We start from the raw sequence: 17,900 nt of genomic DNA, 5'->3' as shown, positions 1-17,900 counted from the left end.
CAGACTTTACTGAATCAGGTGTATGGAAGTGTAAAGTATCTGACTGTGTTGTTATTCAGTGAGTTATATGGGAAACTGTGCATGTAGCAATCAAGTGCGAAGTTTAAGCTTGGCTATTTGACTACTCATCCCCCATAACCAATAATCTGTCAGCACTTGCTGTTAAGATGCATGCTTGAAGGCTGAGGTCTTAGGGAGAAAAGTACTGGAATGCTGTAGATACCTGTTCAGTTGCCCCTGACAACTGTTGGCATGCTCATGAGAGAATATTATAAAAATCAAATATCTGGATGAATTTCTCTTTAGAAAAAGAAGTTTGAGCAAACTCATCAGCCATCTGCTTTGCAGCAAGTGACCCATTTCTGAACTATTTGGATAGTCTCAAACGAAACTGCATTAAGACTAATGTACAGAAGGATTAGGTAACTTAAAGCTGTAGATGAGGTAGTGCAGTTGATTTAGTTTCTATGGATTTCAGCAAAGCCTTGGATAATTGGATAAAATGGATTCAAAATTAGCTCAGTTGAAGGAGACAGGGTGGTGATAAGCTTCTTTAATGGCTGGAAGCCAGCGTCACCGGTGGTACTATGCGATCTGTGCTAGGTCCCCTATTATTCATCTTTTGTATAAATAGCTGACTGTGGGGCAGTTAGATTAGGAAGTTTTTGGGTGAGACAACAATTGGTCATGTGCTTAAGTGAGATTGAGTGCCTTGAGCTACAAGATAGAAATGGGATGGTCAAATGGCCGTCTAAGTGACAGATGAAATCTAAGGGGTGAGGGTGATGCACTTTGGAAGGAATAATTTAGCAAAGAAGTATTCAATGAATGGCATTACACAAGGGACAAGGGGACCTTGCAGTATTTGTCCATAGATCTCCTGAACATGGGTGGTCATGTTAGTAGGGTAGTGAAGAAAGCATACAGGGCACTTGCTTTTATCAAGCAAGGCATAGATTACAAAACAGGGAAGTTCATGTTGGAGTTATATACCACAAGCTAGAGTACAGTATGCAGTTCTGGTCACCACATTACAGGAAAGATGTGATTGCACAGAGAAGATTCACCAGAATGCTGCCTGAGATGGAAAATTTTAAGTTATGAGGAAAGGGTGGATATGCTTGTATTGTTTTTCATTGGAGCAGAGAAGATTGAGGGGAAATCTGAGGTATACAATATTGACGACCATGGATGGAATGAATAAGGAGGAGCTGTTGACCATATTTAGTTCAGTCATGAGACACAACCTCAAGGTGAGGGCTAGGAGATTTAGACAGGATGTGGGGAAAAGCTTTTTTACCTGGAGGGCGCAGTGACTTTGGAACGTACTGCCTGGGAGGTTGGCAGAGGCAAATTGCCTCACATCCTCTTTAAAAAGTATCTGGATGTGCACTTGACAAGTCATAACATTCAAGGCTCTGGTCCAAGTGCTGATAGGTCGGAGCAAATTAGATGCTGGAATTGTACTGAAAACAAAAAAAATTGCTAGAAATCACATTGGGTTCGGAAGCATGCATGGAGAGAGAGCAAGCTGACATTTTGAATCTAGATGATTATTCATCAGAGCTTTAGAGTCGTCTAGGTTGAAAGTCAGGTGTTCGTCATGTGTCGATGCCGACTGTGTTTGCACTGTATGGTTCTATGAGGACTTCAAACTAAAACCAGTGAGGTGTTGAGAAGAGGGGAGATTTAGAGAATTGGAGAAAGGACAAGGCAGTAAGTAGGGTAGTGATTAATGTCAGACGCGTAACAGGATGGTTGCAGCATAAGAATACAGTATACACCATCGCATAAAATCAGAATCCACATTCATACCAGGTGGATTAATTTATCGTGCACAGAAATATTGACTGAAATAATAGAGACATGGTTGCAAAGCGTCCGTGACCATGACCTAAATGTTCAAGAATATTTGACCTTTCCGATGGACGAGGAAAGAGAAGCAGATGAGATCTGAACAGTAGTGAGAAATTATCATGATTTGAAGGATCGGTGTTGAAGCAGTTTGGGTGCTGAGAAAGGAAAGAAGTCAGTCCTGTGTCGGGTTAATAAGCCTCCTAATGTTATACTGTAGGACAGAATATAAATTTAGAAATAATGGATCTTTCTAAGGAAGAGGAAGTATAATAATCAGAAGATTTAAATTATCAGAGATTAAATTAATTCTTTTGCCTAAAGAAGCCTGGAGGGTGAGTTCATAGAGTATATTTTGGGACAGTTTCTTATAACAATATATTCTGGAACGAGAAAGCAGTCTTTTTTTTAAAGCAATGGTAATGTGTAATGAGGCTGGATAAATGAATGATCTCATCTAGGATCGTCTAGGTAAGAATGATCATAACTATTCATTGAGGGTGAGAAGTTTGGGTCTAAAATTGAGGAAGGAGATCTCAACCTGAAACATTAACTCTGATTTCTCTCCAGATGGTGCCAGACCTACTGAGCTTTTTCAGCTGTTTCTGTTTTTGATTTACAGCATCCACAGTTCTTTTGGTTTTTATTGTGTCTAAAACTATTGTCTTAAACTTAAATGATGCTGGGAGAATGTTTCCTTGTGGAGAAATCTAGAACTGGGGCATATTTTAAAGATAATTTAAGATGGAGATGAGGAATTTCTTCTGAGGATCACTAACTTTTGTAATTCTCTTTAATACAGAGCATTGGAATCAGGGTCATTGAGTATATTCAAAGATGAATTGCCGAATTTTGATCTAGATGAAAGTTGTAGGATTTGAGGACAAGCAGAAAAGTAAATGAAGGCCAGGATCAGATATGCTAGAGTTGTATCAAGCAGCCAAACAGGCCTTGTTGTGTTCCTATTTCTTAAGAACTTGCAGTAAGCTTCAAATGTATAATGTAGGCTGAGATTAAGGCCAATTACCTTTTGCTTGAGATACTATTTCAGATAGGAGGAGGAAAGGGAAAGTAGTGCAGTAACTTGCTTCAAAAGATTAAGCGTAATCCTTTGTACAACTTCTTTTGAATAGTCTGTGCTTGGTTCCAAGGTAAAACTGGAAGTGTGTTATTGTGTCATAGTGCTCTCAAATGAATTGGTGATGGTGTAAGGTCTTCCTTCTGAGCTTTTAGGGTCTGTCAGGGTTCAGAAGAAAAAGGGTGGTGGCTGTCAGTTACATCTAGTGAAGCTCCTAATTTGCGAAATTTATAGAAATATCTTCAGGTGATATTGTTTACAAAGAATAAATGTTACCCCAACAGGTCAGCACTGGCTTTTGATCTGCATTGTTACTGGTGTTGGCCTTGAAAATCAGTAGCTCTGGAATTCGCCAGTTGCTTTAAACATATATGGAACATAACCATTCAGCTGAAGATAAACTTAGTCTGGGTACTGTAAATTCTCTTGTTATATTGCATATTATTTATAACTTTAAAAGGTGAGACTTGTGCAGATACATTTGTTTTGGGATGGAATAAAAGTTGACCTCCAGATAAACTAGTTCCTCCTATTCTAACTTGATATGAATGCCCAGTGATTGTAATAGCTCTGTGCTCAGAGGCAGGCAAGTGTTTTTAATAATGCATACTTTCAAATACTGAGTATTTAATCTTTTTGATATGTTTGAGCATTATAGCAGGTGCTTAAAATTTGTGCAGAAGTTTAAATTTGAGGTTGTTCCAAAACCCTTGAGTTGCATTTCCTGGAACTTTGTAATAACTGGGAAAAAATAAACTCTGAATTAAAAAAAAATCTTGCTGTGCTTAAAGCACATTAAGTTGGTGTTTTGAAGGTTCCAGTTTCAAGAAGGTGGGCAGATAACTTTGGGAGTGGTGGGTGGGGGCAGTCACCTTGTGTTGCTGCATTGCTTTGACGGTTTCATCTTTGTCTTATTACAGGCCAGTGCATGAGATTCTGTTTCTCCACTTGTAAAGATTTTCACTATTTGCTTCTGCAGCAATTACATAGAGCTTCTAAAGTCTCAAAATATCCCAGGGTGTGAAGGAATCAGATACTGACTAGGAAGATTGAAGAAATGTTGGGGAAATGACAAGAAGTTTCCATGATTCACAACTTTTTCATCAAATTTGAGATTGGAATTATTATTTCACTGTATGGAGGAGATTCAACATCAGTAATGCTTAAAAGAACTATAGTGGCAATGATTTAAGATGTGGAAGCTGAATAACATCAGGAATTCGTAGTTCAGGTGTTAAATGATTTGATCAGTCGTGCGAATCTTCTGTCAGTTATAGAGACAAGATGTACAGAGTTCTGTAAACTGTTTCAAATTCCACAACCTGTTAGGCTATAAATGGCTGTGTAATCATTTTTTTGCAAGTTGTTTCTTTATTAATACTAATTTATATATATCAAAGCACAGCTCTTTTTATAGAATGCAAGTTTCATGTTTATGGAGGAGGTATCTGAATGAAAATTGAGTCTCTTGGTTTTGTTGATCAGAACTTTCAGGAGGACGTGAATCTTTTTGACTTGGAATTTGTATTTCAAATTGTGCCACGAAAAGGAATTCTCTGTAAGCATATTTCAAGTGTTGTTTCTTGAATCTTGCTTTATCTTGTCCTGTCTTACATTTGCTATGAAATGGCAGATATGTTTGGAAATGTCGGTATTTAAATTTTATGTTCTTTTATTTGTAGATCCCAATGTTCCAAATGTTCAAGTAACTCGACTAACACTGGTGTGTGCAGCTGCACCTCAGTCCTTAGTGTTGGATTTAACAGGTCAGTAAAGCTACCTGATTGAGAGTCTGTGATCACAATGTGCATTTCTGATGTCATTTTCAAAATAGCGTTAAAATCAATTTATAGTTTGAACCTTTTGCCCCCCCCCCTTTCTCATGGTCACTGTTTAATTTGAAATAATGTTTCAAATTGATATCTTCTGTACAATTTGCTGTTTTTGTACCATCACTTCAGTTTATAATGGCTGAAAATGGTGAATTCCTTCTCCAAATGTCTGTGGGCAAGGATCACTCTCATCCCATTCAGGTTTTGAACATCTCCCTTGTGTCATGATGACGAAGGGTCTATGTCAATGTGTGGTCTAATCAGAACACTGTGCCATTATTCAGAAGATTTTCTCTGGTTTGTTTCCACCTCAGTAACATTGCTTGATCTGGTCTCTGTATCAGCTTCCTTGTTAAAACTTTGATGCCTTTCATTTGGCTATTCCAACATGTTTCTGATTGGCCTCTAGCATTCTGTTCTCTGTAGAAAATGCTGCTACCTGTCCTAACTTACATAACATCTGTTCACCTATGCTTATGCTTGGTGACCTATATTAGTTATGTTGGTTGATATCGGATAAACGTTTCTCACCCTCCTTCAGATTTCTCTAGAGACTTGCTCTTCCCAGTGTCTGTAATCTCTTCCACCCATTATCTTTGGAGATATTCATGTAACTCTGGCCTCAAGTACTCTAATTTTAATTGCTTTACGTTGGTGCTCAGGCCTTCAGATGCATAAGTTAGAAACTCTGGAATTACTTATTATTATCCCCCCACCCCAAATAATCCCTCCCACCCCCCCTTGAACATGTTCCTTAAATTTTCTTAAACCAAGCTTTTATATGGCTTGTATTTCATTATGTGACTTGCACCTAGTTTTGCTTATAGCCCTCCTGTGAAGTATTTTGAAGATTTTTGTGTTAAACACACTTTACAACATACTGTTCTGCCTTTACAAACACACAACTAGTTATAACGTGGATGCTAGAAATTTGAAATAAAAGCAAATTACTGGAGAAATTCAGGTCTGGCAGCATCTGTGGAGAGAGAAATAAGAGTTGACATTTTGAGTTCAGTGTGATGATTCTTCCTAAGAGGAGTCATACTGGACTCAAAACATTAACTGTTTTTCTCTCTCCGTTGATGCTGCTAAACCTGCTGAATATCCCCGGCAATGTTTGTTTTTATTATCCATTCTGTTGATGTCATTTATATCTCTGCAGTGTTTGGACATGTTGACTATATAAAAAAAATCTAGTTGAACCCCTAGATCTTTTTGACCATCTATTTGAATATTTAGTGAACAAATAGCACTTGTTCATACTACATCTTTTCATTTTTATTTGATCTAATTTATTTTCAATTCCTGGATTACCTCATCAAATTCAATAAAATCTTGTAACTGAATGCCTGAATTTAAACCACTAAATGGATGTTCAAGACAGAAGGTTGCCTGGGTTCATTTCAAGTTATATCTGATTTAAATTAGCTCTCTATAGAGTCATAGAGATGTACAGCACAGAAACAGACCCTTCAGTCCAATCCGTCCATGCCGACCAGCTATCCCAACCTAATCTAGTCCCACCTGCCAGTACCCGGCCCATATCCCTCCAAACCTTTCCTATTCATATACCCATCCAAATGCCCCTTAAATGTTGCAATTGTACCAGCCTCTATCACTTCCTCTGGCAGTTCATTCCATACATGTATCAACCTATGCGTGCAAAAGTTGTCCCTTGGGTCTCTTTTATATCTTTTCCCTCTCACCCTAAACCTATGTCCTCTAGTTCTGGACTCCCCGACCCCAGGGAAAAGACTTTGTCTATTTCTCCTATCCATGTCCCTCATGATTTTATAAACCTCTATCAGATCACCCCTCAGCCTCCGATGCTCCAGGGAAAACAGCCCCCACCTATTCAGCCTTTCCCTGTAGCGCAAATCCTCCGACCCTGGCAACATCCTTGTAAATCTTTTCTGAACTCTTTCAAGTTTCACAACATCTTTCCGATAGGAAGGAGACCAGAATTGCATGCAATATTTCAAAAGTGGCCTAACTAAAGTCCTGTACAGCCACAGCATGACCTCCCAACTCCTGTACTCAATACTCTGACCAATAAAGGAAAGCATACCAAACGCCGCCTTCACTGTCCTATCTATCTATGACTGCACTTTCAAGGAACTATGAACCTGCATTCCAAGGTCTTTGTTCAGTAACACTCCTTTGGACTTTACCATTAAGTGTAGAGGTCCTGCTAAGATTGCTTTCCCAAAATGCAGCATCTCACGTTTATCTAAATTAAACTCCACCTGCCACTCCTTGGCCATTGGTCCATCTGGTCAAGTTCCTGTTGTAATCTGAGGTAACCTCCTTCACTGTCCACTCCACCTCCAATTTTGCATTCTGCAAACTTGTTAACTATACCTCTTTTGCTCGCATCCAAATTATTTATATAAATGATGAAAAATAGTGGACCCAGCACCGATCCATGTGGCACTCCACTGGTCACAGGCCTCCAAACTGAAAAGCAGCCCTCCACCACCACCCTCTGTCTTCCACCTTTGAGCCAATTCTGTTTCCAAATGGCTAGTTCCCCATGTATTCTGTGAGATCTAACCTTGCTAACCAGCCTCCCATGGGGAGCCTTGTCAAACGCTTTACTGAAGTCCATATAGATCACGTCTACCGCTCTGCCCTCATCAATCCTCTTTGTTACTTCCTCAAAAAACTCAATCAAGTTTGTGAGACATGATTTCCCACACACAAAACCATGTTGACTATCCCTAATCAGTCCTTGCCTTTCCAAATACATGCACATCTGTTTGCTCTGAAGCTGAAAGAGAAGAACTGTTAAATGCTAGAACCGGGTCCTTTTTATTCTGTGGTGTATTGTAGGACAGTTCAATAAACTATGCTTCAAGTGATCATTCAATAGTTCTAGAATCAGAATCATATAGCTCGAAAACAGGCCCTTCAGCCCAACTCGCTCATGCTGACCAGGTTTCCTAAACTGAAGTAGTCGCATTTTTCTGAAGCTTTTTTCGTTTGGTTTATTATTGCCACGTACTGAGAAAAGTATTGTTTTGTGCGCTGCCCAGGCAAATCATACTTTATATAAGTACATCAGGGTTATAGAACAAAATACAGAATTATAGTGTTACAGCAACAGAGAAGGTGCAGAGAAAGATCAATTCTAAGATGAGAGCTCCATTCAAAAATCTGATAACAGCAGGGGAGAAGCTGTTCTTAAATCTGTTGTTATTTGTTTTCAAACTTTGGAAGAGAGTATAACGAGGGTAGGAGGGGTTTTTGTTATGTTGGCTGCTTTCCTGAGGTAGCTGGAAGTGTAGATGGAGTCAATAGAAGCAAAATTGCTTTGTGATGAACTGGGCTGCACTCTAATTTCTTGTGGTCTTGGGCAGAGCAGTTGCCATACCACGCTGTGGTGAATCTGGATAGGCTGCTTTGTATGGTGCATCTATAAAATTTGGTAAGAATCATTGTGGACATGTCAAACTTGCATCACCTTATGAGGAAGTAGAGGTGTTGGTGTGCTTTCCTGACTATAGTGTTGACGTGAATAGACCACGACAGATTGCTTGGTGATATTTTACTCCAACTTGAAGCTCTGACTGTCTCTACCTTGATAGAGAGTCAATGACCAGCTCCTTCATTTAGTCCATATCCTTCTCATCCTTTCATGTGAATTGGATGGTCAAAGAGTTTGCAATGTCATAACATGTGAGATGTTTAGAGTATAGCTCTTTTGTACATAGGCCGTAGTACTGAACTTCAAAGATAACTCCCCAAGCTATCTTAACGTTGTCGTACTACCTGTGCTAATCCCACTGGCATTCATAATCCACATTCTTAACAATATCACCAGTTCTGTTTTAGTTACACTGTCTTTTCTGTTTACTGATTCCTTGTCCTCCCCTCTACTCATTTACCTTGTCTTCAGTAGCATGCCCTAATGGGTACTCCCTGTTGGGCTCTGGCAGGACACGCATCTTCTACTTTGCAAAATTTTCTCAAAACTTTTTCCAATTGTGCTTTCCACGATTTAACCACTTAGTTTCTGAAACCTTTTCTTTAAAGCAGCCTTGGATTCTTTACAATCTGTAATTTTGTGTATGCACCTATTGAAACTGCTCAAATTTCTAAATAATTTAAACCTGTGTTTGACAAAATGTTTTTATTTTCAGGTGACGTTGAAAAATTTAAAAAACATTGTTTTGTGCTGAAAGAGGGTGTTGAATACAAGATAAAAATCAACTTCAAGGTTTGTTTCTATTCTTGTAATCACGTATTGAGATTGCTTGGGTAGTTATTGTTTGTGGTCTTCCTGACTCTGGATTTGGGCAATTGCTTACCTCCTATAGCCTCCAAATTCATACCCTTCCAGCTCTTGTGTATTTAGCTGAAAAGCAGGAATGCTGTTAGCAACCTGAACTCTGGAACAGTGAGAGTGCAGACTTGCATATTGATCAGTTTTACAGATGGTCCCATTGTTATGTTTGTGGGGCTCCCTCCACTTTGTGCTATAGCTTAAAATTCAGAATTATGATTGCTTGGGTCTATTTTTAGAGTTGTTTCTGTTGCTATTTCTTTTCTGTATGACAAGAATCTTAAAATCTTGTCAGTAAAAATAGGAAGTCTTTATAATTAAACTCTTCTAGTTATCTACAGGCATGGAGGTTATTTTATTATCTGGTGGTCTTGGAACCGTAGCCACTTCCTAGCTGTGGCTGAGACAACAAAGTGCCTCACAATTTTAATGCTAAACACTAGTAGGCATTTTTGACTAAGGACAGGCTCACCGAGGAAGCATGGTGTTGGCTGACACCCAGAAGGCAACACTGGATAGTATATATAACAGTCAGGGATAGAGGTCCCTCTCCGTGAATGCTGACTGTTGGGAGTGTTCTTAGTTTAGATTAGATTAGATTCCCTACAGTGTGGAAACAGGCCCTTCAGTTCAACCAGTCCAAACCGACCCTCTGATGTGTAACCCACCCAGACCCATTTTCCTCTGACTAATGCATCTAGCACTATGGGCAATTTCCCATGGCCAATTCACCTGACCTGCACATCTTTGGACTGTGGGAGGAAACCAGAGCACCCAGAAGAAACCCATGCAGACACTGGGAGAATGTGCAAACTCCACACAGACGGTCGCCCGAGGGTGGAATCGAACCTGGGACCCTGGTGCCGTGAGGCAGCAGTGCTAACCACTGAGCCCCACCGTGCCACCCTTTTACACCATCTTACACCACCATGAATGTCAGCATTGTCAAAACTCTGCCTGTATCATGTCACCAAGATTTTTTCACCCATTGTCTCTGTGCATGCCAACTTAAATCGGCTCCCACTCCTAAATTTGATAAAATTTAAACCCTTGTCAAAATCCTTTTTAGACCCTCTACATATCTCTCATCCCAGCATCATGAACGTCCTTTCCTCTTCCAATTCTGGCTGCATGAGTATTCTGATTTCTAATTGTTCCATTGTGGTGGTTGTGTCTTGAGCTGCTGGGGCCTTAAACTCTAAAGTTCCCTCACTTAGTTTCTCCTCTTCAAGATGCTCTTTAAAACTTACCACTTCCCTGTCCAATTATTGCCTTGTGCAGCTGTCAAATTTTGTTATTGCTCCTCTGAAGCATTTTGTGGCACTTTGCTACATGGAAACATTCTATCAATACACATTGTTGCTGATGTATGTGGAAGTCCCATTTGGGAAAGTACCAATTCTGAGTGCCATTGTGCTGCAGCTCTAGTCTCCAATCTCATGGTGAGAAGAGGGGAGATTTGTTTCTACTTTGCAATCCATCCTTTTATCTAGTATGCCTATACAGTTAAGTTTATGGGGATGTGATGACCTAGTGAGATTATTGCTAAATTATTAAGCCAGTGATCCAGATATAATATTTCCTGGAGTGGGGTTTAGAATCCCAGTACAGTAGATGGTGAAGTTTGAATCAATAAAAATCTGGAACTAAGGATCTAATAATGACCATGAAACCATCATCAATTGTCAGGAAAACCCATCTGGTTTACTAATGGATTTAGAGAAGGAAATTACTGGCCCTGCTTGGGCTGTCCTACGTGTGTTTCCAGGCCCAAAGCCTGGAAACTGCCCTCTCAGCAATTAGAGAAGGGCATGGATGCTGGCCTAGCCAGTGAAGCTCATAACAGAATTTTTAAAACAGCTTTGAGAGTCCATTCTTACACCAGGATCATGGTGTTTGCAAAGCTAACTACAGACCTGCTTGAAGGCAATGAATAATGAAACTTACAATGTCTGTCTGTTCTCTAGAATGAGCATGTTTTATATCAAACTCCTTACAAATTAATCCACAATAAGGGTTAACATTGATTGTATCAATAGCTGAAAGGCCATGTGTTTATTTAATCTCCCTCTCCCTCCCCCTCTCTCTCTCTCTCTCTCTCTCTTTTCAGGTTAATAAGGAAATAGTCTCTGGACTGAAGTATGTTCAAACAACGATAAGGAAAGGAATCACAAGTGAGTACAAGTGTGTTTTGTGCACTGAATGTGAAGTTAAATTTCTCTTTCTGAAATACTTGGAATGAAAACCAATTTTTAAAAAAAGTCGACGTTTCCTCCATATACCACGTTCCCAAGAGCAGGTTTTTCTTCCCTGCCCATCCCCAGCTAAATAGAAACACTCCAGTTTCCTTGTTATTCAGATTTCAAATACAATAACTTTGTTACTCCAGATAAATAGAGTTTGATGCAATTTTTGTTAAATTCAGAATTCATAGCTAATGTTGCTTTGGTTTGATTTTTGTGCTGATGACATAGATATTAGCTCTAGTTGCAGGAATTAAGTTAATCAAATAATAAAAATTGAATTTGCAGTTACTTGAAGGATCAATTTCAACATTCTGATATCTGATTTGGACTTAAACACATGGAGACTGAGGGCAGTGTCAGAATAGAAAAAGCTTACTGTGTTGCCCAAAGTGTCCTAAGAGGATTGGGAACGTGTTGGAAATCCTTAAATGTTGATCAGAAAAGTGATGAGGAGGGCTAAATAAAACTAATAAGATATATGAAAGCCAGTTATAAAGGCTACTGTTTTTGAAAGGAAGAAACTGGCAAAAGTGTAGATCCTGCAGAGAGTAGAAGCAGAAAAGAAATTATAGTGGAAATAAGAAAATGGCAGAAATGCTAATCAAATGTTTTATCTGAGTTTGTATGGCAAACACTATTGATGTGTTGGGGATTAAAAGTAATGCAAATGAGGAATTTATGGATATTATTGTTAGGCTAGAAAAAATACTGGAAAATCTAATCATCAAATCCCTGGTCATGCTGACCTACAGCCTAAGATTTTGGGAAGTCGTTGGAGTGATAGATATATATTTTAATTTTTGCATAATTCTCTTGATTCTGGAACAGTTCTGTACACTAGAAAATAGCAAAAGCAAGCTAACTGGTTTAAAAAGGGGAAGGAGGGAGGAAACTGGAATGACAGCCTGGCATCAATAGTGAGATAACTAGATTGTAGTAGCATTTGGTAACATCACTATAGGCATTTCAGAATGCTAGGCTGACATCACTGTTATGAAAGGGAATTAAAAGTTGGATACATCTGACTGTTTTGAGGGTGTAGCATAGATAGGGCAAGCACAAGATGAAATGTATTTGACTTTTCAATGTATTTGAGATATAGTAAGTTGTATGGTTAGGAGTAATACATTAGCGCGGGTTGAGGGCTGGTGAATACACTGCATCAGAGAAACCGGTCATTTTCTGGATGGCTGGATGTAAGATGTTCTGCCACTTCCAGCAGGATACCTTGATCCCCAAACACATCATCATCCTTTTCCCTTTCACTGTTAGCATTCCACAGGGCCTGCAATGCCCGGTCCATCACTGTTAAGGCACTTTCACTCTCTGCACATTCTGTGCTCTTTTCTCTTTGACACGCACGCCATTCAGAGCATGATGCCTGTGCTTCGTGTTGATTACATACCCCTGTCTCTGCTGTGGTTTGTTGGCTCAGAGGAGATTTTTTGTTGTCCTGTTTAACGTACACCTATTTCACATCTAAATCTTCTCACGGGTGTCACCAACAGGAGATTCACCTTTTCTGTTCCATTTGCTGCTGCTCTCTCTCCTCCTGTCTCAACAACAAATAAAACCCAGCATTTTCCAGTATCTTTCAGCTCTGAAGAAGAGTCATACTGGACTCAATATGAATTCCATTTCTCTCTCCACAGATGCTGCCAAACCTGCTGAGTTTTTATAGCATTTTGTGTGTTTTGTAACAAGTGAAGTGCTGGTTATTTGCTATCTATATCGGTGTCTTTAAATGAAGAGACCAGGTGTAATATATTCAAATTTGTTAATACAAAACCAAGTGGGGCAGTAAGTCACAAAGAAATACCTTGAGTTAGGAGGATAGCGAAAGATGGAATATAATGTTGGATAAGTGAAAGTATTCACTGTGGTAGGAAAACACAAGTGGAGTTTGCACATTCTCTCTGTATCTGCCTTGGTTTCCTCCGAGTGCTCTGGTTTCCTTCCACAATTCAAAGATGTGCAGGTCAGGTAAATTGGCTGTGCAAAACTGTCCACAGTGTTCAGGGATATGTAGGTTAGGTGCATTAGTCAGGGGTAAACGTAGAGTAGTAGGGGAATGAGTCTGGGTGGGTTACGCTACAGAGGGTCAGTGTGGATTTGTTAGGCCAAATGACCTATTTCCACACTGTACGGATTCTGTGAATCTATGAATTATCTAAATAGTGAGTACCTGCGAAATGTAAATGTTTAAAGGGTTCAGGCAACCTACATAAAATATAGTTAACATGCACTAGAAAGGATACAAATAGGAATATTGTATCCAGTTCTGGTTGCCCAGTTATAGGAAAAATATTAAGTTGGAGAGGGTTTAGAAGAGACTTACCAGGATGTTGGACATTTTGAGTTATAAAAGGCTGAATAGGCTGGGACTTTTGTCAATGGAGTATTGGGGGTTGCAAGTACACCTGATAGAGACATGTATAGAGTAATGAGAGGCAGAGATAGAGTTAATAGTTGATTTTTCCCTAGGTTGGGGCATTTTAAGACCGGGGGTACATTTTTTTTAGGTTAGAGGAGAGCATTTTTAAAAAAGACATGGGCAAATGTTTTACACAGAAGGTGGTTTGCATGTGGAATAAACATCCTGAAGAAGTGGTGGATGTGGGTACAATTCCAACGCTGAAAAAAAACTTCAAATAGGTACATGAATAGGAATGGTTTGGAGGGAAATCAGCCAAGCGCAGGCAGGTGGGACTAGTTTAGTTTGGTATTATGCTCGGCAAGCACTGGTTGGACTGAAGGGTTTGTTTCTGTGCTTTATGATTCTATGAAGGCAAATGTTGGCCTTAAGAGTTGGAGGGTAGGAGTGAGAAAATCTTCAGTTGTGGCCATATTTAAAATACTGTGCGCAGTTTTGCTTTTCATATCCAAGTAAAGATAGTGTTACAAGTTACAGTTAAATGTTCACTAGAGTGATGCCTGGGCTGACACTGTCCTCTGAGGAGAAACTTGGTGGGATGACATTGTATTCCCCAGAGTTTAGAAGAATGAGAACTGATCTTGATGAAATGCTGACAACTCTGAAAGGGCTTAACCAGTAAGATGCTGAGAGACTGTTTTCCATGGCTGGAGACTCTAGAACTGGAGCTCATAAGGGGCTGACTGTTTAGGATTGAGATGTGAAGTTTCTTCATTTAGAGTTGTGAATCATTAAAATTCTTCTCCAAAATGCTACAGGTACTCCACTGAGGACTGAGATCGCTAGAGCTTTGGAACAAAAGTATTCAAGGACTGAGAGGCTAGACCAGGAAAGAGGAGTTGATTTAGAGATTCAGCTGTGATTTTACTGATGAGCAAACCAAGCTTGAGAAGCTGTAGAACATACTGCTGTAAGGTTGTGGGTGGTTAAGTTGAAAAATTAAAATGTACTAGTTTTTGTTTCGGAAAGGATATTAAGGACTACAGAACCGAGACAAGGTTACGATAATCCATCATCTAATGGTATGTAGGCTTAAGATGCCAAGTGGCTGTCTCCTAGGGTGATGGAGATGATGACAGATGGTGAGCATTTTGAGAACTTACTCATCAGTAAGCACACCCCCCCCTGCCCCCCCCAATAAGCTCAGACAGATGATTGCACCAAGTTCAGCACCCATTTGTGACCCCTCTAATAATGCAACAAGCCCTGAACAATCAGGCTTAGGGTGAAAGTGGCAATTAACATTTGTGCCACACAGGTGCCAGATAAGGAAGAATCTAACCATCTCCCTTTGACATTCCATAAAAGAAGAGCAACATAGGTTGGAAATTCTGTGGTGAGGTAATTCATCACCTGTCTTCCCCAAAGTCTACTAACTATAATGCTGGAGGGTGCTAGATTACCCTCCACTTGCCTGACTGAGTACAGCTTTAACAACACTCAAGAAACCTGGCACTATTCAGGACAAAACAGTCCACCTGATTAGCATCCCATTCACAAACATTCATCATTCCCTCCTTCCCCTCATTTTCTACTTGGGGGTCCTGCAACCTTCAGGATTCCATATTGAGTTGAATAATATTAGGGCCTGAGCACCTTCTCCTATGTCCTTGCCCTAAACCCCACTCCAGGTCTTATCATATGGGCTGTTACCACAAACTTACATCCAGAGTTGGAGTTCCACAATAATCCATTGTCAGCCACTAATTAGCAGATATTGTTTCCCCCAGGCCGACGATTACCCATTCCCTTTACCCAATTGTTTTTCTTTCTCTAGGCTCCATGACCACCTATTGTTTACTCTTCCCCTACCCAATCTTCAGCATATATGCCAGCCTTTTCCTAGCTACAGTCACTTCTGAAGAAAGGTCACCGGACTCAAAACATTATCTCTGCCTCCTTTCCATAGATGCTGCCAGACCAGCAATTTCTGTTCTTGTGTCTGATGATCCTCAATTCCATTTCCTGTCTTTTCCCCCTAACCCAAGAGCTCTCCCACCTGGGCTGGAGTGCATGGCAACCCCTCTTGCAAGTTCCCTCCCATGGCCCACACCATTCTGCCATGGAACTATAATCAGGAGATCGATATGCTGGAGCTCCCTTCTTGATGGTGCTGTGGTATATCAACATCAAATGGATTGCAGCAATTCAAAAAGGTGACTGACCTGGGGAAGCTTATCAAAGGGCAATTAATGCGCGCCTAATCAGCTACTCCCACATCCTGTGAAAGAATGTAAGCAGGGCGAGCAGGTTATGGAACGTTTTAAATAAGCGTGTATTGTGCTCGGAATGTCAGAAGCATAAATGTGCAGCTTGAATGAAGACCTAGTGAGAAATTAAATGGATGATTCATTAAAATTCCTTTTTCTTGTACCCTTTGAACAGTTGATAAAGCTGAATACATGGTGGGGAGCTATGGTCCACGTGACACCGAATATGAGTTCCTTACAACACAGGAAGATGCACCCAAAGGAATGTTCGTGAGGGGCACCTATACTATCAAATCCTTATTCACAGATGATGACAAGCATAACCACCTCACCTGGGAGTGGCAGCTCAACATAAAGAAGGAATGGAAAGATTAATCAACACAAGACCAGCTGTAGTCCATCTGACAGAGGAAACATAAAAATACACCACCTGTACCAAAGTAATCTTTTTTTGAAAAGGAACAAAAAAATGCGAGATTTATACTGCACAGTGAGATCATTGGCAAAAGAAAATCAAATCCTTTTTTTGTAAGGCACAGGTCAGAGGCACGGCTACATGTTTCATTCCCCAGTCTCATTTTAGTTTGCTTTTTTTCCTTCCAGCAGCTGCCTTTTGTGGGGGATGGGGAGGGTGGGACTGCAGTATGTTGCTTTAAAAGAGGAAGCAATGAGTCATATAGACTTGGCTTGAGGTCTTGACATTCTGCAGTGGAGCTTTGACCACTTCTTATCTATTACTTAAGCGCAATGCTAAGCTTGGAAATTTAGATGATCATGATGTTTCAACCAGGCAAAAGAATATAATGTAAATTTGTTAGAGGCAGTTCTTTCTCTGAATTTAAAAAAAAACTTGTAATTTTTATTGTGTAACCATGTTGCCTTATATATGCTAAAATTGTTTTTGAAAAAAATCATAGAATTTCCTAGTCAAGGTCTTTATACTAGTAGCATGAATCCAGAAACCATTTTGTCTTACTAGGTGCTTGTGGTTGTGATCACATTGCACTGCAGCTAGTCTGATCAATGCTGGCATTTCTGATGTGAATGCACATCTATTAAAAGTAGTATTTCAGATGTACACAATTGAGTATTGAAGGCCTATGGTTTAGAGAGAATTTTGTGCTGTGTCTAGGCATGTTACAGCAGACGGAATCATGTATAGTTTTTCAAGTTACAGGTGCTAAGTGGAACTGCCTGACCATGAAATGTCAGCAGTGGATGAAGTGTCAACCAAAAAGATAAAGGAGCATTGCTTCAAAGTGTTGGAAAGAGATGGTGGAACTCGTGTTATGCCTCTTTGTATTTTGTGCCTCATATCAATCTGTGTCAGTATTCCATTTCTGGATTCTCTACACTACCATCCGGCTAATTTTAGTTGAATAGTTTCATTTTTAAAATGTGGCATATTCAATAAAGTGTTCTAAGCAGCCAGCATATATCATTGGAAGCTTTTAGCCATTGAGGTTAGAACTGGGACCAAATGTGATTTTACCTGTCTGTCTTGCCATATCCCCTGCTCTTCCCCATATACAATAATGGATTTTTTTTTATGTTCTCTTGTGACTCCTGTGTAGACTGGATATTAACAGGTTAAAAAACCATACCCACGTTTTCACTGCAAATATAATAAAATATTCCGACTAAATACTTGTCGTCTTTTCTCTGTCAGCAACTTGCATAATCTCTAAATTTGAAGACAACATCCTAAAGCATTTTGCATACATTATCTGAGTTTCACACCAATCCACGTGAGAAATTAGGACAGGTGGCCCAACGCAGCAGTAAGTTTCATGGACAATTGCTGGAAATCTAAAATATGAAAGGAAAATTTCAGGAAATCTTGCAGCATCTGTGAGGAGAGGAGTGGTTAACATTTGAGATTGACCTTTGAACTTGACAAGGTGGCTGTTGAGAGGCTTGTTTTCCGTCACACTGACCTCTAGAAATGAGGAATTGCTTCA

General features: G+C 39.8%; 1 protein-coding gene across 2 annotated transcripts in view; it reads left to right on the top strand.

The window, feature by feature from the left end:
- The window catches only part of arhgdia (Rho GDP dissociation inhibitor (GDI) alpha), a 49,492-nt gene extending 31,908 nt beyond the window's left edge, over positions 1 to 17,584 (top strand). For both annotated transcript variants that reach the window (XM_043715019.1, XM_043715017.1), the window contains exons 3-6: positions 4,615 to 4,698; positions 8,907 to 8,983; positions 11,160 to 11,223; positions 16,115 to 17,584. In XM_043715019.1, the coding sequence (XP_043570954.1) occupies positions 4,615 to 4,698; positions 8,907 to 8,983; positions 11,160 to 11,223; positions 16,115 to 16,314 (425 nt within the window). In that variant the 3' untranslated portion in view covers positions 16,315 to 17,584. The remainder of the gene's footprint in view (positions 1 to 4,614; positions 4,699 to 8,906; positions 8,984 to 11,159; positions 11,224 to 16,114) is intronic.
- Positions 17,585 to 17,900: the final 316 nt, after the last annotated feature.

Source organism: Chiloscyllium plagiosum, chromosome 24 (genome assembly GCF_004010195.1).
Source record: "Chiloscyllium plagiosum isolate BGI_BamShark_2017 chromosome 24, ASM401019v2, whole genome shotgun sequence".
NCBI classification, from domain to species: Eukaryota; Metazoa; Chordata; class Chondrichthyes; order Orectolobiformes; family Hemiscylliidae; genus Chiloscyllium; species Chiloscyllium plagiosum.
The sequence above is the reverse complement of the archived record's forward strand: the minus strand, read 5'-3'. Positions and strand labels throughout refer to the sequence as shown.